Source organism: Strix uralensis, chromosome 2, assembly GCF_047716275.1.
Source record: "Strix uralensis isolate ZFMK-TIS-50842 chromosome 2, bStrUra1, whole genome shotgun sequence".
In the NCBI taxonomy this organism is placed as follows: domain Eukaryota; kingdom Metazoa; phylum Chordata; class Aves; order Strigiformes; family Strigidae; genus Strix; species Strix uralensis.
The window spans coordinates 8537666-8559885 of NC_133973.1; the positions used below are offsets into that span (position 1 = coordinate 8537666).

General features: G+C 42.3%; 1 protein-coding gene across 29 annotated transcripts in view; it reads left to right on the forward strand.

The window, feature by feature from the left end:
• Positions 1-22220, forward strand: part of LOC141937520 (rap1 GTPase-activating protein 1-like) — a 65396-nt gene that overhangs the window by 13678 nt on the left and 29498 nt on the right. For 21 of the 29 annotated variants that reach the window (XR_012627002.1, XR_012627007.1, XM_074855369.1 and 18 more), the window contains 13 exons: positions 49-240; positions 9882-9985; positions 12047-12125; positions 12399-12452; positions 12543-12626; positions 12878-12978; positions 13608-13737; positions 13996-14151; positions 15997-16068; positions 16249-16335; positions 17405-17539; positions 19115-19261; positions 20504-20607. Coding sequence is in view for 23 of the 29 variants with exons in the window: in XM_074855369.1 (XP_074711470.1) it covers positions 49-240; positions 9882-9985; positions 12047-12125; positions 12399-12452; positions 12543-12626; positions 12878-12978; positions 13608-13737; positions 13996-14151; positions 15997-16068; positions 16249-16335; positions 17405-17539; positions 19115-19261; positions 20504-20607 (1445 nt within the window). In the remaining 6 variants the exon portion in view is untranslated. Of the gene's footprint in view, positions 1-20; positions 241-9881; positions 9986-12046; positions 12126-12398; positions 12453-12542; positions 12627-12877; positions 12979-13607; positions 13738-13995; positions 14152-15996; positions 16069-16248; positions 16336-17404; positions 17540-19114; positions 19262-20503; positions 20608-22220 lie in introns of all 29 variants that reach the window. The other 8 variants (XR_012627017.1, XR_012627015.1, XR_012627013.1 and 5 more) reach the window with 4 other exon arrangements.

Here is a 22220-nt window from a genome sequence, read left to right on the forward strand (position 1 = left end):
TCAGCTTGTTCGCCTTTCAGCTTTCTTGTTCTCTGTCCTTGTAAATAGGTATTACAGAAAGGCTGGCCATATCCTCTCATTATCTTACCCCAGTTTGGGGGCTACTGGATTGAAGGGACCAGCCACAACCTCTCCAGCTTGAGTCCAACTCTGTCTGATGTACCTTTTCCCTGGAGTGGTAAAATGAAACTGGAAAGTGACCCTACAGCCAAGCTGTACCGCAAACATTTTCTGGGAAAGGTAAGGCTGACCTTCAGAGCCTTCTCTGCCCACCTAGCCTCAAGGCTGAAATGTATCTCAGGCTTTTTCTGATGGACTTAGACATAACTGCAGAGCGACTCCATTTCAACTCCTCATGATGCCTTGAGCTAATGTAGATAAGGTACATACTACCATATGCTCTGTAGTGTGTTGACTTGGTCCTGTCCCCTTGTGGTCTGTTCATTAACAGAAGAGAAAGATTTGCACAGGAAATGCTTATGTTTGGTTAAGAAGCTCTTTTGAGGCTCCTGGACGGATACCAACCTTGGTAATAATACTGGAAATGGAGGTGGTATTATTTTTAGAGGGGACTTCAGCACTGACTGTGCAAGCCCCTCAGAGTAAGCAAAATGGTCCATTTTCCTTCGTGTAGATAGTAGCAAGTATGGTCACCACAGAATGTGTATGAAGAATCTGGACAATGTGTTTTATAGTTGTTTAAGTAAGTTTGGTGCTAAGTGTTCCCTGACTTTAAAAATTCCAGTCTGACAGATAGGGAAACAGAACTTGACCTCATAAAGTGGATGTTAGGTGGCTGGCCATTAAGGTCCATCAGGGTTGGCCTGTTTAGAGGATTGATTGATTCCCAGACTGGATCTCAGGATGATGTTAACCATCACGAACAAGTGAGAACAAACCCATTATCTTTTCTGAAATTCAGTTCATGACATAAGGAGATAAGAAAGCCTCACTGGCACCTTATTCAGTGGTCTCCCACTGCGACTGCTTAATAAATGCAAAACCAGGAAGAGGTGGAGCTTTGAGCAGTGCTGGGGACCTGTTCTGCAGTAGCTGGGCTTGTCTGAGTGATCTTGTGTAGTGTGCAACACTAGAAACTAATATTAATATAATTTATATACAAAGTATCCTTCCTCTCTAGACTGACAGATCTGCTGTACAGTCTGTTAATGGACATTTATCCTGTGACATTCTGGAAGCTTTCAGTATGCCAACTGTAATTATTTTTCTGTCATGGTAAATTTAGGGTTGTGCTTGAAGGTTTCCAGAGCCAGCTAGGATGAGAGGCAAATTGGGATATGATTTTTTTCAGGGAATGATTGTAGGATTCACTGCTGACCTGATAGCACAGAACGGTTGAGGTTGGAAGGGACCTCTGGAGCTCATCTTGTCCATACTCCTGCTCAAGCAGGACCATATCATCGTTGTTCATTACCAGTGAGATACAGGAGTTCCCATATCATTGGACTATATGCATTTGCAAAGTGCCCAACCACCACTGCTGCAGTACTACAGAAAAACACTCTTCTATATTCTTCCTTTTCTACAGTGTCCAGTGTTTTATTCTGTCTTAATTGAGATGAATGTGTGTCTATGTTCAATTAAACATGCAAGTTTTTGAGCAAGCCAGTGTCAGAAAAGAACAAGGTGAACAGGACTCTTGTCACAGAAAACTCTACCCATGGGTAGAAAACTTTACCCATGTCTTTACCCATGGCTTAAAGGCTTAGGTAAGGAGAAAGCTCAGAGCTTTTCCCCAATGACAGTATTTCTTCAGTGCAAAGTTAGAGAGACCAGTGATTTTGGTGCTGTGGATCAGGTCCTTTTCTTGCTGATAACATGGGAAGGTTATTTCAGAAAGGTAAAGAAAGGTCTCTTGCATGCTTTGAATATCTGCAGACAATTCTTAGCTGAAGAAGAGTCATAAGAATCATGTGATGGGGGAGGCATAGCCAGTGGTTTAGGGAATATCCTTTAAGCAAGATGAGAGATTAGAGTGTGTGTGGTATTACAAACTTTATATGCAATGTGTGTGTTGTGGGTGTGCATATGCTGGGTCACTCAAACTCGGAAAATTCTTCTGATTTTTTGCAGAACACCTTACAGCAGATCCTATAAAACAACCACCAAAAAAAGTGCTACGACATACAAGCCATAGCTCAGTCCTTTTCTTTGTTTCATGGTCTATATTTTATATGAAGATTACACAGTAGGATTCATTTTGCCTGTAGGAAGAAGGCTGCAAAACCTTATGTCGTATACTGTGGGAATTATTAAATGTCTATGTTGTTTCTCAAGACTAATAAAGAAGTAGCTTGAAGATAGGAAGGATTTAATAAAGGTATACATTGGAAAGGCCGGGCAAGGAATCTTAGGATGCAGTTTCATAAGCACTTGAAGCTGACAGCTGACAGCTTGATGAGAGAAGCTTTCTTGCCGTATACTCATATGTAGTCACATATTTCTCCACTATGTTGTCCTTTCTTTGTTCTGGTTAAAGTATTGTTGCAGTGCTGGAACTGTTGGGGAGCTGACTCAGTGGAGTCCTCTCAGCAAAAAGAACTATGTCCTAAGGTATTACTGTGTAATTCTAGCATAGCCTAGGACAAAGAGGTGGAAATCCTTTGAAGCAATCAAAGGACATTTTTATTATTAGATATAATTGTAATGATCTCTTTTGTTATTTTAAAGTCTCTCTAATTTTTTTTTTTTCATTACTACAAGTCTATGGTTTTAGTAAACACGTTCTCTGAGTTGCTGAGACTGTAGGTCGTCTTATATTCAGGATCATTTTCCTTTGGTATGTGTTTTGTAGCTTGATCCTGTTTTCCTGTAATGACAAGTTGACATCAGCCCAAGATTTTTTTTTGTTTGTTTGTTTAGTTTTGTCTAAGCAGAGATGCAGGGAGGGCATGCAAGGAGACAACCTTATTATTTCAGTACCAGCCCAGTCTTAGTTGTTCTGTGTTCTGGAGTTGCCAACAATGGCAGTAGCTTCTAGGTCATTGTTGTCATCTGACTGGCAAACAACACCTTAGGCTTCTCCAACAAGAAGGCTTGCTGGAATAATGGTGTTGCCTACTCAGTACTGTAAGTTTATTAGTTATCTATCACTGTTGATATGTTTGGATATTCAGGTATCGATATCTTCCTGCAGGGCATCATGTAATCATTTGGCCACCAAAGCTGCTTTTCTTCCTTCTTCAGGGGTGAAATCATCCCAGTATTTTACCAGATGACCAGAGGTTGCCAAGTTTTTTCAAGGTTAATTGTTTTTTTTATTTTTGGTTGTCTTGAAGGAAGAGAGTGGGCTAATGAACCTATTTTGAGTCCTGTAAAGATCTTTTAGTGTTCTCTGGCTTCCTATGCTCCTATTGCTAAAAGAGGTTATGAAACATACCAGGTCCCATGGGGAAGATGTCTTTTACTTTTGTCTGGTTTGTTCATCTTTGGTGCAATTGCTGTTACTGAGTAGTGAAAAATAATTCTATTTTATCAAAAATAACCCAAGTGGCAAAGAACGTGGCAGCTGTCTTAATAGCTTTATAACTTCTCAGGTAAACTGTCAGCACTCCTTGTGTATTCTGTTAGAATTTTTTCTTGGCCCCATGGAAGATACTTAAGTGCTTTTACAGACATCTGTTTGAAATCCAGAACTTCCTTTCAGAGTGCCTTAAATGTTACAGAAACAGCTTCTATGGCTGAACAAATTTGTACCTATACATAAGTCATCTAAGCTGCAGGGCATCTTGTCACCACTGGGTTGCAATCTTCAGTATTAACCATAAAGCCTTTTCATGGTTCATCTCTAACGTCAGGACAGCTAACAATAAATGTTGTTGTACGTTGAAGGACTCTGAGTCTGCCTTCTGTTGCCTACATGTTTTTACAGAGAAAGAAAATCACAGAGGAAAAAAAAGTCATAATGAGGAAATTATAGTTTTGTTCAGACATATGATTACTCAGATCTCAGTTTAAAACCCAGGCTTACATTCAGGAAAAAGCTAGGTAGCCAGAGTAGCTTTGACAAAAATTCAATTATTTTAAGACCTCCACTAATTCTGGTGCCTGTTCAGAGCTGATAGTCTTCAAAGCAACTGAGATCCCAGTGTGTCAGACCTGCTGGGGTCTGACTTAGAAGTCTCATCAAAAGGCATCCTATTTTCTGGTCTTTGCAGCTCAGTGTTACTTTTTGTTGCAGCTAACCTCAAAAGCTTTGGCTCCTATTCCTTTGTGCTGCCTTCTAGTCCTGACTTTTGTTGGCATTGTTCTATCTTCTTCCTTAACAGCCTGTCTTGGGCATCCACCCTAACATATGACTTACTTTGTTTACAGACTTCTTTTGATTCTAGACTTCAACTGACCATTGAGCATGGTCTTGTTTTGCTCCTTGAATCCATCTATTCCTCAGCTGTTCTGTCTTTCTGCCCTTGGTCACAGTGACTACTGTACCTGATTCTTGTTCGCATCTCAAAAATCTATCAGTATACTAAAAGTCATGGTCAGGAGAAATAAGTTGCCCTCTCAGCCTTTGTGGCTTCCTTTGATTTCAGCTTTTCTTCCCACGTACAGATAAGTTCAGTCACTACCATTAACTTGTGTGACAGATCACACTGGAACTCTGTGATTTGAACACTGCAGCTAGAGGCCACATTATTCTGTCTGCCTGTTTGCTGCTCTTACTTATACCTTATATTTTTCAGGACCCACTTGTTCGGTCTGCTTCAGCAGAAGTTAGACTATGCTAGCACCCAAAGCCATGGAACTTTTTCCCCATGTCAGTTGCAGGGCAGTTGTTGATGTTGGCTTTTCTGTCTCAAAGAAGAACTGAAGATGATGATATCTCTAATAGAGTTCAATATCTTCATCTTCACATCCATGTTCAGGGTAGTGACTGTAGTCTTAGTTATTTATTTTTTTTTTCCAAAGAGGGGATTGATTTATGTCTGTTGACTTCAAGATGTCTACATCCATATAGGTATCAAGAGTATTTCACTAAATGTGTCTTTATTTCACAGTGAGTCAGAACTATGGCAAATACAAAAAATTGTATTTGATTTTTTCCACAGATTTTTTCCACAGCAAAAGGCACTCAGTGTGTTGAGAAGGGTTGCAATCCACCAGAGATAGAACAGACCTTATGTATTTTCCAGGCAAAAGTCTGAGGAAGGAACTGTCAGACTGGCAGCTCTTTTTGATCAAATTACACACTTTGCTCCTACTGAGTCCTTATTATTAATTTATTGTGTCCAGACTATTCCTTTCACAGAACACGTTCCAAATTGTGCAAGTTGGGACTGTACAACTTAACTTACTGTCGCAGTGCATAATGCTTTTGTGTCCTTCACAAGGATGCATTTATACAGTGCTTCCTGTGATGCTCCCTCTGAATCTTGCAATCCTGGTTACTGACTTCATGCTCCCCAGCCATCTTCTCAGGTTGCAAGTGACTTTTTGATTTGAGATGACTGCTATTCTGGTGGTAGAACAGCTGTCTTGGTTTCAGCTGGGATAAAGTTAATTTTCTTGAGCTGGGAGAGAGCATAGCCTGAGCACCTGACCTGGATTTCGGCCTGGAGTGCCAGGCCCGGATTGGGCATTGGAGTATTCCATATCATATGATGTTATACTCAGTATATAAAGGAGGCAGGTTCTCTCTTGTTTTGGGTCTGCACAGTGGGATCTTTGTTCTGTTGGGATTGCTGCTGGAGCGGGCTGCTTATCGGTCAGCTGCTGGTGAGCAATCGCATTGTGTGTTACCCGTTTGGACTTCCTATTGTTACTGTTGTTTTGTTACCATTGATAACCTTTTTCTTTTTCAACCTACAAGTTCTTCCTTTTTGTCCCTCGCCTGTTTTACCAGGTGGGGTAAAGCTGAAGCAACCAGCCACGTGGTGATCGGCTACTGGCCAGGTTCAAACCACAACAACAGCCCATTCATTATTTGCAGGGGAATGCTGTTTTCTCTCTCTCCTCCATTTAATCTGACCATGCATTTAGGCTGAGGAGATCTATGTACAAACAGCAAAAAACCACTCGTGTACATCAGAACAGAATCTGTACATGCTAAAATGTATGCAGAGTACTTTGATTGTATCTTTCAATTTAATTGGTGATGGGCAACACTATAATGAGAAAATATATCAACAAACAAGATAGCAGTTGGTACCTCTTCTCTGTGAAACAGTTGACAAGTGGAATTTGGGAATCAAGCTTCCCATTAAAGTCTGTGCGTTTTATCTCCTGGGAGCGTCTGACTTCTCAGTGAGTGGACAGAGCTGCTTTTTCCTACAGAACCACAAGTGGGAAATCACAGAATCATAGAATCACAGAATCATCTAGGTTGAAAAGGAGCTTGAAGATCATCTAGTCCAACCGTTAACCTAGCACTGACAGATCCCAACTCCACCATGTCCCCAAGAGCTATGTCAACCCACCTCTTGAACACCTCCAGGGATGGGGACTCCACCACCTCCCTGGGCAGCCCATTCCAACGTCTAACAGCCTGTTCTGTAAAGAAGTACTTCCTAATATCTAGTCTAAACCTTCCCTGGCGCAACTTGAGGCCGTTGCCTCTTGTCCTATCACTTATTACTTGGTTAAAGAGACTCATCCCCAGCTCTCTGCACCCTCCTTTCAGGGAGTTGTAGAGGGCGATGAGGTCTCCCCTCAGCCTCCTCTTCTCCAGACTAAACAACTCAAGTTCCGTCAGCTGTTCCGTGTACGACATGTTCTCCAGACCCTTCACCAGCTTCGTCGCCCTTCTCTGGACACGCTCGAGTCATTCAATGTCCTTTTTGTAGTGAGGGGCCCAAAACTGAACACAGTAATTGAGGTGCGGCCTCATCAGTGCCAAGTACAGGAGCAAGATCCCTTCCCTGTCCCTGCTGGCCACACTATTGCTGATACAAGCCAGGATGCCATTGGCCTTCTTGGCCACCTGGGCACACTGCTGGCTCATGTTCAGCTGGCTGTCAATCAACACCAGCAGATCAACACTCCCACCCAACTTGGTGTCATCTGCAAACTTACTGAGGGTGCACTCTATCCCCTCGTCTAGATCATCAATAAAGATGTTAAACAGGAGTGGCCCCAAAACCGAGCCCTGGGGGACACCACTGGTGACCGGCCTCCAACTGGATTTAACTCCGTTCACCGCAACTCTTTGGGCCCAGCCATCCAGACAGTTTTTACCCAGCGAAGCGTGCGATCATCCAAGCCTCGAGCAGCCAGTTTTGGCAGGAGAATGCTGTGGGAAACGGTGTCAAAGGCCTTACTAAAGTCAAGGTAAACAACATCCACAGCCTTTCCCTCATCCAATAAGCAGGTCGCCCTGTCGTAGAAGGAGATCAGGTTTGTCAAGCAGGACCTGCCTTTCATAAACCCATGCTGACTGGGCCTGGTCATCTGGTTGTCCCGCATGTGTTGTGTGATGGTACTCAGGATGAGCTGCTCCATCGGCTTCCCGGGCACCAACGTCAAGCTGGCAGGCCTGTAATTTCCCAGATCATCCTTCCGACCCTTCTTATAGATGGGCGTCACATTGGCCAGTTTCCAATCTGTCGGGACCTCCCCGGTCAGCCAGGACTGCTGGTAAATGATGGAAAGCGGCTTGGCGAGCACCCCAGCCAGCTCCTTCAGCACCCTCGGGTGTATCCCATCCGGTCCCATAGACTTGTGTGTGTCTATGTGATGCAGTAGGTCACTGACTGTCTCCTGGATTGCCGGGGGGTCGTTCTCCCAGTCTCTGTCTTCTGGCTGAGAAGACTGGATTCCCTCAATACAACTAGTCGTGTTATTAAAGACTGAGGCAAAGAAGACATTAAGCACCTCAGCCTTCTCCTCATCACTTGTTACCATGTTTCCTCCTGCATCTAGCAGGGGATGGAGCCTCTCCCTGGTCTTTCTTTTGCTACTGACATACTTATAGAAACATTTCTTGTTGTCCGTGATTGCTGAAGCCAGAGTAATTTCCAGCTGGGCTTTAGACCTCCTGATTTCCACCCTGCATAGCCTCACAGCCTTTTTGTAATCATTGTGACTCGCTAGCCCCTTCTTCCAAAGGCTGTAAACTCTCCTTTTCTCCATGAGTTCCAGCCAAAGCTCCCTGTTCAGCCAGGGTGGTCTTCTCTGTCTCTGGCTTCTCTTACAGCACCTGGGGACAGCCTGCTCCTGTGCCATTAAGACTTCCTTCTTAAAGAGTGCCCAGCCTTCCTGGACCCCTGTACCTTTCAGGATCGTCTCCCTAGGGATCCTTTCAAGCAGGTGCCTAAATAAGACAAAGTCAGCCCTTTTGAAGTCCAGGGTGTCAGTTCTGCTTAGCCTTCTCCTGGCCTCTCTAAGAATAGAGAACTCTATTATTTCATGATCGCTGTGCCCAGCTGGGTATCTTGAGGTGCATCATCTGGGATTTGGAAAATCCCAAGGTTTGTCTACAAAAGATATCAAAAGAAAGCCTTGATTTATTTTTTTTTTTTACTATTGCCTAAACTGTTCTACACTGAAGATCTCTGTGGACACATTCCTGATTCCACTGTCAGCAGATTGCTATATGACTTTCTCCTGATTTTTGGGGTCGCAAGGCAAAGGAGGCACTGATTATTCTGCCTGCTATAGGGTAGCTGAGACAATTCTATGTTTGGGATTCTTTATTTTGTTTTATTTATTATGATTTTGCTTTGCTGAGAAGGAGTCTTACCCCAACTTCCATCATTGCTCTCTTAGAAGTACTATACCAATCTTACTATATTCTCCTGGGTTGGAGGCTAAATACTGGAATGTACTACTGCCCCTTTCAACAGAAGTTCTCATTATCAGCAAGAGATTAAGATATTAATCTAATCAAATCTAATCCAGAGAAAATTGAATCCCCTGCATGACATTCTCATTGGTGTCTCTTTCCTGCTTATACCTCAACCTGTATTCTGGACTGTTTGCTGAAAGCATGAGTTCAGTCTCAGCTATCTGGTTAGAGTTTATGTAGCAGCCAGCTCCAAATACTGATCATAAAGTGGTTTTCCACCAGGAAGATAAGAGCAATCTGGATGATACCACCTGTATAGTATTCTCATTGTGCTACAGGTTTCCGTTCACATTCCTTGTCAAAAGGCTTTAACCTTTTGAGGTTAGAGGTTGTATATATCAATATATATGTTATATATATTAAAAAATATATATATTGCTATACCCAGGCCATTGGAACATGGCTGTATACCCAGGAGAAATATATGGCCACAGCCACCTCTATATAGAGCCTGTGAAAATGTTTGCATTATGGTTAACTGTTTGACAGAATGACTCCCTCTGTTCGAGGCACACTCCACTAAAGCTCAAGCAGTGTTATTGGCACTGCTGAGCAGTCTTCATCTGCAAAGTAGTTTCCTGGAGCTCTGACTGCATTCTCTCTGAGATGTGAGCGCTCTTAGAGATCAACCATTTGGTATAATGATCCTGCCATTACTGTTTTTGTAGAAAATGCCCGTGACCACATCCAGCTGAATGTGCTGGAGACCACTACTTAGTCATGCAGAGTGTGAATGGATACAGGGGAAGTCTGTGAAAGATATGAATTTATTTACAAGAAACTTGATTTCTTCAAAATGTGTTGCTGAATGTTCTTATCCTATTCCTTCTCAGGAGCCCTTCTGATGATGGACAGCTGAGGAGGAACTGAACTGACAGTGAATAAACTTTGACTGATATGCTCATGCATTGATCATCAAGGGGGCTGGGAGACAGTATATACATGTCTTCAAGCATGCCATTGCTAGTTAAAGAAAAAATTAGCTAATCTTGAGTGACAGGTTGTGTGCAAAAAAATCTGGTAAACTTCTCTGTGAAGCATGTTGGGAATAATGCATTCATTCTCTTCCTGTTTTCAGGAGCACCAGAACTTTTACTCCAGTGACGTGTCCTTGGGCTATCTGGTACTTTCTGTGAAGTATGAACAGATTGAGAAACAGGAAAATCTACGCCTGTTGCTGAGGTAACAGTGCCTGTTGTTGAAGTGTACATTACTGTGTGTCATGGTTTGAGCCCAGACTGACCACCATGAAGCCACTCACTCTCGCCTTCCCCCTCAGGACTGGGAAGGAGAAAACAAAGCAAAAGGTTCAGGAGTCGAGGTAAGGACAGGGAAGCATGATTCACCCATTACCATCATGGGCAAAAGACAGATTCGTTAGGGGAAGAAAAAAAAAGCATCAATTTAATTCAGACAATAACAACAAAAACACTTCACAGACAGTAGGACAGCGAGAAGCATTATCACATCTTAAAAACACCTTCCCCCCACCCCTCCATTCTTCCTGGCCTCAGCTTTGCTCCTGATTCCCCCCCTTCAGCGGCGTAGGGCACAGCCTGCCCTTTACCAGGAGCTGCACGGGGGTCTCTGCTCCAGTGCACCTCCCCTGCCTCCTCCTTTCTTCCACTGACCTCGGTGTTCGCATAGGTGTTCTCCTCACAACTTCTCCTCTTCCTCCCAGGTTCCTCTTCTTAAATACGTTATCACAGAGGCGCAGCTACCATCGCTAATTAGCCGGGCCTTGGCGCAGAGGCAGGTCCCACTTGGATCTGGGGGAGCTTCCAGAAGCTTCTCACAGGGGGCCACTGCTGTAGCCCCCTCCCCTGCTACCAAAACCCTGCCACACACACAAACCCAGCACACTGTGCTGTGTCTCTCATCTTACCCTCAGCTTCCTCTGTATAGGTGTGAGTGTGAATCTCATGTCTTTCTCCTTGAGAGGACTGCAAAGAAACCTTTGAGCCCTGTTTTCTTGCCTTCCCCTTTGAGTTTCTTTCAGCAGTTTCCTTCAGGAAGCTGAAGTGGTGTTTTCAGACACATCTTTATAGTTCCTGGGTGAAAAACATCTGTTCTTCCCTCGAAAAGAAAGTTTTCCTGTTTACTCTGTTTACTTAGAGACTTGTGAGCACATATTCTCTAGGAGGATATGGTTTTCCTGATGGAGGGCAGCCTAGCTTTGTACTTGAGATTAAGGGTCCCTTGAAGGTGAGCTAGAATATTCCTTAGCTTCCCAGGACAGCCTGTGAAGTGCCATAACCTTTAGGGCTTCCACAGAGAGCCACTACCTAGAGAGAGCTGCTGAATGAACTAGAGGAAGATCAGAGATGTATCTTGTGTAGGTGGAGAGGCATGGTGCAGAAATGCTTTTTACTGCACTGTGGACTGGGTGCATTTCCAGTAGGCAATGTGCTAGAGGTGACATACAGGTGCTGCTGACAAGGACTCATCCAGGACTGAGGGAAAATAGCCGTTGCATTGAAGTCAGCTACAAAAGAATCACTGGTGGGTTTCCTCCATTGTATGCGGAGAACACTTCAGAGTGCCAGGTGAAGCAATAATCTGGGGGAAAAAAGAGAGTGCCTGTTTGTGAGCTGTGCCAGGGAATGTTTGTCTGAGCCCAAAAATCTTCCTACAAGGAAGACACCAGTGAAGAACAAAAGGGTAGTAATTCCTCTATTAAGATATTGTATTATATGCAGCACCTTTTGCTCAATAGATTGTTTATAATGGTTTGAATAGGACTCTGACAACCCATCCAATATTTCTTCTCCATCAGCTTTCTGGAACAATGCTACACCAGTTTCTGCCTCCTATACTTTGCATAGATCCGCTTTCCTAGGCTGTCTCTTACAGACCTTTTAACAGTCCTTCAAACCCTCCTTGTATGATTTTATGAATCTATTATAATACTGTGTCCATGAATTGTATTTCAACATTTGGATTTCTGTGAAAGAATGTGGGGGGGAAGCAAAATATTTCTTAAAGCAAGAAAATAATGCTAAGGAGCAAGAGACTAAGCATCCCTGTTTTGTCTTCCTCTGCTCCCCACAACAAGTGATGAGCAGTAAGAAGTGTGCATACCTCCCTTTTCCAAATTGTATGTACCAGGCCTAAAATTAATCATCTGGAATTAACTGCTTTAGAGATAGTCTGAAGGAATGGCTATTCTTTCTTTAAAGAGCCAGTGTTGCTTATGTCTCCCTTTCAGCCTTTGTTCTAATGCATTTTTTTGTTGTGTGTCAGGACCCGAACTGGCACCAAACATGACCTGATCCCCATTTCCTGTCTGAATGAGTTTCCCAATGCTGTCCAGATGGCAAAGGTGAGATTCGTGCTTGCCTCATTCTTCAAGTTACTTTCACCTCTGTCCTCCCATTTCCCTCTTTTCTCCTATTCCCCAATAGTACTGTTACATACTTCCCTTTTACACCTCAGTTTGACTTCTCTTCTTTCTCTTCTAATTTTACCTCTGAGTTTTTGCCTGAAGGGGCTCCTGTCAGATAATTATAAACAGTGCCTATGCTGTCATGCCCACAGCAAGCTAGGGTACATGATAATCGCACTTCTGTTTCCCTCTCTCTCTCTCACTCAACAGCTACTATGTGAGGATGTGAATGTTGAACGCTTCTTTCCTGTCCTGTACCCCAAGGTATAATGTTCTGCTATGTCTGTATGTTCCTTTTCCATCAAGGTCTGGCTAATGACGTCCAACTGATAATTTATATTTTCATTACCTCAGGCTTCGCAGCTTATTGTTGCGTTTGATGAACATGTCATAAGCAATAACTTCAAATTTGGGGTCATCTACCAGAAACCTGGACAGGTGAGCTCCCTCAGATCCCACAATACTTGAGGCAAAACACAAAGAGTCATCTCCCTTAGCTTAAATGTAGTAACAAGGTCTGTACTATCCTGTGAAAAATACAGATGCCATAAAGAGAAAGGATAGAAACTTGCCTTATGTTGATCAATTTGTTTGTTCAGGTCCTCAAAGCTGGTTGAAGTATGTATAGAAATTACTGCCTGTTCTTTGTACTGCTTGTGCTCCTTATGACTTCTCCTTTCCTTCTGAAGACAACCGAAGAAGAAGTCTTCAGTAACACAGAAGAAAGTCTGGGTTTCCTGGAGTTTCTGGATTTCCTTGGTGACAAAATTCAGCTGCAGGATTTCCGTGGGTACGTAGCCAGCGCAGTTGGAAAGCCAGATTGAGTTGGGTAACATCATGTGTTCAGAGTCTGCAACTCTGTTAGAGCCCTGCTTTCAGAAACAGCCCTGCTGTGTCCTCTGAATCTCAGTGCAGGTGGAGGAGCCCAGAATGCTTTTGTCAGCCATCTTGTCTGGGAACAAGTTGGAGCTTAGGTCTCTACTGGTATTTTCATTTACAGGTCTCCTGACCCAGAGTGTCAGTAAATACTTTTATTTGTCTGTGTGAATGTAAGTTTTTGTTTCACAATGGTTTGAGTCAGTATTGTTTTAGTTTCTTTCTGTGGGGCAGCCCATCCTTTCTGTAGTTTTAAAATATGGATTGTGCTTCTCAGAGTGCCAAAGAAAGATGCTCCTTTGAGGATCCCTGGTTTAGCTTCATAGCTTTTAGCAAGGAAGTATGTTCATGAGCAGAAACAGTGTGCAGCTTCAGTCAGTGTATTTGTTTTGGCAAGGTTTGGTGCCTCACTATCACTGATATCTTAAAAATTACCTATGATAATATTGATGTACCAAGCTACTATTATTGATACCATCTTTCTTCTCTCCACTTTCTCATCTCTGTCCTTCCTGATCTATGGTGTGGTATGGATTTGCTCAGGTTCCGGGGAGGCTTGGATGTTACCAGAGGTCAAACAGGCACTGAGTCAGTCTACACAAATTTCCGGGGCAAGGAGATCATGTTTCATGTGTCTACAAAGCTGCCCTTCACAGAGGGAGATTCCCAGCAGGTATTGGAAGGAGAACTAAGGAATACGACAGTGTGGCTAAGAGAGGAGGGATATTTGATGAGGGACTGCATAGAGGGGAGAATACCTAACTGCATAATGTTGGCAATTATGGCTGGAGTAGTGGTAAAAGTAGTGAAGAGGAGTTTGGTTGAACAGATGGGTTGGATATGCTGTAGGCAGACTGGTGTTTGAGGCCCCATCATACTGTTCTGCTCTTTTTCACCTGCCTTCTCACTTTATTATTTTTTTGCTCTGCAGCTTCAGCGGAAGCGTCACATTGGGAATGACATTGTAGCCATCATCTTCCAGGATGAAAGCACACCTTTTGTCCCTGATATGATTGCTTCTAATTTCCTACATGCTTATGTGGTAGTTCAGCTCACTCATGGCACCACTGGGGACACTCTCTACAAGGTAAACAGAGTCAACAGATTTCTCCGTACTGATTTACTGATATTGATCCTTGAAGTGGAAACCTATTCTTGGGCCTTTGGGAGAGGTACAGGTTCAGCCAGCTGCCATCTGAATTCGTTAAGTATCTACACATGGAACTAGAATGTGGTTGTGTATTTTCAAAGTAGCTGATGCATTTCTGAAGCTTAAAGCTTGGGAATTGAAGCAGGACAAATTCAGATAAAAATTTTTGTTTATGTTTAAAGAGCATGAGATGCAACTGATCCCATTTTGGGGGATGTCTTGCTTGTATTATGTAAGCCAGGTAAAACTCATTCACCTGACAGCCATGTCTGCATTGCACATGCTGCACAGCACAATGCTGAGACCTTGCACTGCCTGAGACTGCAGGTTAGATACAGCTGATTGGCCTAATTTCTTGGTAACTTGGTTGGCCTGGCTATCAGGGCCATAGGATTTCAGATCTCCTCTCACTCGCTGTTTTGTAGGGCGCAGAAATTCCCTGGATTCTTTTAATGACAAGAGAAAGAACTGGAGAACTTGCCATTTGTCTTGTCTCTTCCTACTATTGTTTTCATCTTTGCCTGTCTGCAATGCCGTTGTTTTTGTCAGTGTAATAGGGTTGCTTGCATCATTTAATGAAAAAGAAATAGTTCTAGTCAGGACCCTAGAGCCAACGCAGAGTTTTCTGTAAAGGCTTTTCCAAAGGGGTTTTAACTCATTTTGCCTTGGGAGCATTCTACGAACTAAGAGACTGCAGTTTGGGAAGATTTTTTCCATCTATTGTTCCATTTACTTGAGCTTTAGTGCCTAGTGGTTAAATTGGAATATTAATGGCACTTATTTCTTTGAATCAGTTTTTGCAATCAGAAAATTAAAAACACGAAGCAGGATTTTATCTGGTAGATATCTACTGGGAGGGAGAGGAAGGCCTTGTAATTAGGGGAGCTGGCCTACAATGTAAGAAATCCGAACTAAATCAAGAGCCCCTTTCCTCCTTCTTCTCATTAATCTCCTGCCTCTCATTGGCTCTGTGACATTTACAATGGAGTGTTATTTTGAGGCAGTTGCTGTTAAGTTCTTCTGACATTGTTCCCTGTTGTATGAAATGGCAAATGATGATATTGTTACATCTCAAAAATGACAAAAAAACCCCACCTGTGAAATATTCTTAAGTGCTCTATGTATCTGGTAAGATAGCTGCATATAATTATAGGTAAGTGCTGTGAAGAGCCAAGTGACAGTATGTAAAAACTGGACTGTATTACAGTTACAATTTTTGGCACTGGTATGTCAGGTAGGAGCATGTTTAAAAAAAAAAAAAAGCATGCATTTCCTTAGCTCTTACTGGGAAAGTGCTTTTGTATATTTACCACACGTGACTTGGAGATGATGTCACTGAGATACACTGCACAGTGAGGGGAGTATCTCCACTGAGCATTCTCTGTCAAAAACATAGGTCAGTACAACCATTTGACAAAGGTTCTTCTAGTGGGGGTAAATCTTGCGGACAGAGTAGAAGCATCTTAAGTTTTTGTTTTAAACATACTGTTTATTATTACAAATATGTATGTTTATTATTAAAAATATTTTTTAGAAAAAATTGTTTTTTGTTGCACTTACTGTGTGCACATCTAGCTGACTGAATTTCTGGGAGATAAATCAGCACAACCATTCACTGAGCTCAGAGACAGATGAATGCACAGGACAGCATAATAGATCTCTTCTGGATATGTCAATGATTCATGAGGGATCATATCTACCACAGTACTTTGAAGGCTTTGATAGTGTCAAATTCAGTGATTGTGTTATGATACTTATTTTATTCCCCTTCTATTGTTTCAGGTTTCAGTCACAGCCCGAGATGATGTCCCCTTCTTTGGACCCCCTCTGCCAAATCCAGCCATATTTAGAAAGGTTTGTTGCTCTGGTCCAGTGTTAGATGGCAGTGGGATATGGTACACACCCTTGTGTTCTGAGTCAGTATTGTCAGTCTGGCTAGATGACTTTGGAGGTCTAAAGAGTAGTAAGGCAGAGCTTTTCTCATATGATATTCTTATTGCTGTTTTCATCTCTGGTCTTCATCTTGTCTTGTAGAGTGCAGAGTTTCGTGAATTCCTCCTGGTCAAGCTCATCAATGCTGAGTACAGCTGTTATCGAGCTGAGAAATTTGCTAAATTAGAGGTGGGTCTCTTACTTGGTTATTTCCATTAAAAATTATAAAAAATATATTACTGCCAAATTAAGAAAATACAGTATAATTTTTTATTTTCTTCTATTATTGTGTTGCTTAAAAAAGGAAAATGGAATGTGATTGTACTTAGCCATGTGATGCTTCCTTTGTATTTCACAGCAGGCGTGACAGAATATGAACAGGTACATTCTAATCACAGAATCACAGAATCATTCAAGTTGGAAAAGACCCTTGGGATCATCGAGTCCAACCATTAGCCCTACTCTACAAAGTTCTCCCCTACACCAAATCCCCCAACATCTCATCTAAACGACCCTTAAACACATCCAGGGGTGGTGACTCCACCCCCTCCCTGGGCAGCCTATTCCACTGTCTGACCACTCTTTCTGTGAAAAATTTTTTCCTAATGTCCAGTCTAAACCTCCCCTTTTGGAGTTTAAAGCCATTCCCTCTTGTTCTGTCACTAATTCCCTGTGAGAAGAGACCAGCACCAACCTCTCTACAATGTCCTTTCAGGTAGTTGTAGAGAGTGATGAGGTCTCCCCTCAGCCTTCTCCTCCTCACACTGAACAGTCCCAGCTCCTTCAATCGCTCCTCATAAGAATGTAAAGATCTAATCCTCAAGTAAGAATGGGAGTATGTAAGAATGGGATGCATACATTTTGCTGGAGGAAATTTTGTATTAGTTGAAACTCAGTATTGTGCTACCAGATACGTACTGATATCACTGATTTTTGGTTCAAGGTACCAAAATTCTGTTCCAGACTCCGCTGCTTGCCTGATCTAGAAAAAACATGCCTCTGTTTCATCACCTGTGGAAAAAAAAGTACTGGTGTCCTTTATGACTTGCTTTATAAACAGTTTAAAATGGCTGGGTATTATTGTAATATATTCCAAAACTATACAGCTAAAACCACTTCATACTGTTTAAAGTAATTTTTGTGATGACTTTTTTTTTTTAAATTAGGATGTGAGACACCTCAAAAACAGGAAAAAAAAAAAAAGAAAAATCCCTCCACTCCCAATAATGGCTGTTTTTCATTCCCAATGTTGATGCAGGAAAGAACCCGGAGTGCCCTCTTGGAGAGCCTTTTTGAGGAGCTGCAGCTTCGCAGTCGCAGTATGATGGGATTACCCATAGGGGAGGATGACAAGATAGAGAACGGCAGTGGGGGCTTCCTTGAGAATTTCAAGGTGAGCCATAGTGGATTGATGCTTTACCCAGTTGCTCACACTTTTCTCAAGCTCGTTGTGTGTCACTCCAAGGAATATTGATCCTGCTGATCAGCTGTTCTTAGAGTGAGACAGAAAAAAAGTCTTTCCATCCAGCAGCCTTTCTTTAGAGCACCTTCAGCTGTGCTTTACTGTATCTCTCAAGAAAAGACATTTTTCCCCTTCCTGTGCTCCTTCCTACAGAGCTACAGCGAGGTCCAGGGTGGATTTCCATACTGTCCCTGAGAAGTCAGACTCTTCATGCTTCATGCTGGTGTCTAGTGTCAGATAGGGTTTCATTCCATGATTTACAGAAAAAGGAGTGAGTGTTTGCAAGAGGAATTGTAATAACTAGTAGCAAGCAGCTTTCAGTTCCTACAGCAGATCTCTTCCAATTAATTTTCATTATAACTAAAAGAGTTAAAGAGCCACTGCAAGAGAGTTTCTAACATATCTGTTAGTGTACTGTCTAGAAGAACTGTGATACTTTACTTATCCTCTAAAAGCCAGAGTTAATTTAGCTTTGTTCAGTATAGATGATGCTTTTTTATAATAAATCAGGATCAGGTGACAAAACTTATGTTTAAAAGTGATCGAGATGATATGAGAAAGCAAAGATTTTGTACGAATGGGCAAACTGAGTTTTGAACTGATTATATAGAGAGAATCTTATATGACTTTCCTGTCTAATTCCCCTTTCCCACTTCTATGGGAAGTGCCTCACTGCTTCTTTTGTATTGTAAGTTACCTGTCTGGACAGGGAGATGTATTATGAATAACATTTCTTCAGATGATCTCCACCTGCTTTGTATGGTGGGCTGGTTAGAGTTGTTAAGGGCTGTGAAACTAATCCATTCACATACAGGTTTGGTAGCTATATGCATAGCTTTGGTCTGAGCTGGGATGCTTTGAGGTGTATTTTTACTTACAATCCATCTACCCTACCTTTGCTGCTAACCAGGAATTTCATACCCATCCATGTCTGACACTAATTATCCCAAAATGTCCTTTTCTGACTTCTAGCAGATGCTGTGATTTGCATGTCATGTACACAGATGACCTTTGTATAAGGCTGGAAAAGGCTGAGTAAACTTAGAAAATGGCTTTTTCACATGCTGCAGATTTTGATATGGCAGCTTTCCCCTTGGAATCAGCACTCAAGCTCATGCAAGACAGAACCGTACAGTCTTGAACAGGAGTTTGATTTTGTGTTTTGTAGCCTGTAGTGGGTAGTACTGCCGCAGAGGATGCTGTCCTGTCCACTCTGCTGGGATACTGGTGTGGAGTCTCTGTTTACTGCAGTAGGACAAGGGAAGTGAAAGTAGAAGATATACTTGAGGAAGAGTTATTCCCTGGCAGTAAGCTCCATGAATCAGCTAGGACCAAAAATGGGTGATATCTGAGACGCTGCCTCCTACGAGTTAGGATTTCTGTGGTTCTGGTGTTGGTGTGTCACAACTTTCCACCCAATCTGTGGTGCTTTTCATACTACCCTACCGTGTGCATATCTCTACGTGTATCTGTGTTTGTCTGTTTCCCTGCCTCCCTTCTGTTCAGCGGGTGATCAGAGGCCGCAGCCAGAGCCTGGATACCACAGGGATATCCATGAGAAAGCAGCAGCCAGCCACCCTGCCCAGCCGCCCAGCTACAGCTGGCCTTGCCCTCAGTCAGAGTGTCGCCGAGGGCCCTAAGGCCATTGCTGCGGTAAGGTACTTGGGTGGGCTGTAGGAAGAAACCCAGCATCCCTTCGTGACCCACCCAGACATTTTATTTCTCTTTCCCTATTAGTTTGTCCTCTTGTACTTCCGTGAACTTCTTTTTTGTTGTATCCCATTTCACATGTGGTGACAGCATGTGTTGCAGTCTATTTTGTCTGTGCCTATCTCTAGCCCCAGTTCATCTGTAAACTAGAGCTGAGCTTGATGCAGACTGGGAGAAGAAAGCCAAACATGATTCTACATCAGACATCTATCTCTGCTATTCTGGATTAGATCCTGTACGTTGCCATACCTTAAAAACATGCATGCACTGTGGTTTGACCAGAATGGTACTGTGTTGTCATATGGCAAGAGCTGAGAACATAAGGACACTAGATCTGTTCCATTTTCTTCAATTTCACCAATCAGATTATTTTCTGTAATATAAACAGGTGCACGATGTTTATTCAAGGTGCTGTTTTTCTGTAAATATAATTTGCATGTTGGGAACAAACAGCGGAGTTAATAATGTTGGGGGTGAGGAAAAGAGTGAATATTTCTAGTCACTATCAAAGCCTTTCTTATTTGATAGGGATACTAAACATACCTCATCAGCGTGACCATAATAAATCCATGACAAATGTTTCCAGAAAAGGATCTGTATTTCTGATATTGGAAATATGGTAACCCTGGTGAAAGTGCATCTAGTTGACTGTGGTCTCTGCACTAGTGATGTCAATATAGGCAAATGACAAAAAACCATCTCTGAGTAAGCCCAGAAAGTGCCTTTCATGGTGGAAATTTCCTGGTGACAATTTACTCAGTTGTATGCATTCTTTATGTCAGCACAACAAAGTCACAGAATAGTAATGACTTGAGTTTGCTGCCTTCTTCTCTCCTTTAACTACTGATTTTCTCTACCTTTCTGATTCTGCCTCTCCTTCTCTCATCATATGGGGATACCTCCCTTCCTGAGCCTCTTTCTCTGTATACTGGCTGCGTATCTTGTTCTGCCTTTGTTTCTATATCTCTCTGTCTCCTTCTCAGACTGTCTTTGTAAGCTCTAGCTTCTCTTTCTCACTGACAGAACTCCTTCTTGCACCGGTGAAACTGAGCTGTGCTGTTGTATTGCTGAGTAAAGGAGAGGATCTGGATCCACGTTGCAAACTCCTTCTCCCATGCCTACAGTTCTCCACAGTTTTTCATGTCTTCCCCTCCCTCCTTTCTGTCACACTTTCCTTTTTTCTAGTCTTTTGCCTTGCCTGGTAGGAGCCCATCACGTACTCGAGCCAGCCGCTTCCATGGGCGACGGAGTAGTGCCATTGGCATTGAGAACATACAGGAGGAAAAGAGGTATGGGCCATGAGAAGATGAGACAAAGAGAGAAAAAAAAAAAGGAGGAGATGAGAAAAGGGAGATAAAAAGGCATATATATGAAACCAGAAAGGGAATTGATTGGCCTGAGAACTGAAATGGAAGTGGGTGGACTGGGAAGAAAAGCCTGATTATTGGCTAATGGAGAAATGGACAAATGACAGAAAAAAACAAAATAAAAAAAGACATTTGGAAATGGGGAGAATCAATATTTGAGGATGAAGGGAGGAGATCGGTGGAAGAACATAGTAAGATTGCTCTTAAATGTTGTGCATTATGATCCAGGACTCTCGATTCTCCTGTATTCTTCTTGGGAAGGGGGAATTGGGTCCTTGATTGTTTGTCTGTTTTCATGTGAAAAAGTTCAAATAGATAAAACTTCTGATATCTTAAAGGGTTTTTTAAAAAAGCTCTAAATCAAAATGATTAGCATTTAAGTTAGATGGTCTGAGAAATAAATAAGGGGTGACATACAGGTTCAAGGAGTGATTTGGCGTATTTGACAGAATGATAACCATTCAAAAGTCTACTAGTCATGAGAGATTAAATCGATAAATTTTAAGATTATACAGAGTCTCAAAAGTCACATGAGTGTTCTGCATCTAATATACAGTTTTCACAGTTGCGAGAATGCCAGTGAACAGCTTAAAGACTCAGTGTAAAAGCGGAAAATCACTAGTTTAATGTGGAAACTAGTGATTTCACAACAGGAAGAATTAGTACATTTTGCCTTCTTCCTAGTTATTCTCTTGGATCTTTCCTTAATGAGGTGCCGATGACCTAATCTGAATAAAAATAGTAAGGAGCTTTCTTTGAGGAAAATAAAATCTTCCAAGACGACTTCCCTGTAACAGTCTAAGCCAACACAGTAGCCACAGCTCCTCACTACTTTAAATAGTTTTGTACCTTAGGCAGCTGTGCCCCTCAATCCATTACTTTTTGTACACAACGTCCTTCACTATCCCCTTAAAAGACCTGTAAAAGTTTTCTACAACAAGGAAAAACGCTGGATTTATTTTTTTTTTTCCTGCTCTTTGCTAGGAGGGAATTGGTAAGCTATTGGGTTTATTTAGCTTTTGCTTATTTGTAATCTTAGATATGAGGAACAGTGAGCCTTGTGTTTTGTGAAAGACTTTTTGGGTGGTTCTTGAAGGTGCAGTTTCACTAGCAACTGGTCTGTTCTAACAGTTCATTGCTACTGAAGAGCACAGATATCATACTTGCCCTCTCCCAGTGTCTCTTTGAACTACCCAATCCTGTCCCATTCCTTGTGATGGCTCAGATGCTTAGTGACCCTTCGTGGAACTGATTCAGCCCCATAATCTAACAGAAGAAGCATCAACTTTCTTTCATTGGATTAATTGTCTGCTTATAGAGAAGTCTGATGGGTACCAGGGCTGATGGAGAGTACACTCAGCAAGAGTGAAGGAGGCTGGAGCAGGCTCTCTGACAACAGTGAGCTCAACACGTTGTGTGTGACTTCACCCTGAAGCTGTAGTTTAATGATATGCAAGGTTTGAAGACAGAGCTGACCCAGTCCATCCTGCTTCTTCATGTGTTACAGAAGTTTCAGGGCTGTTTTAGTTTCATGA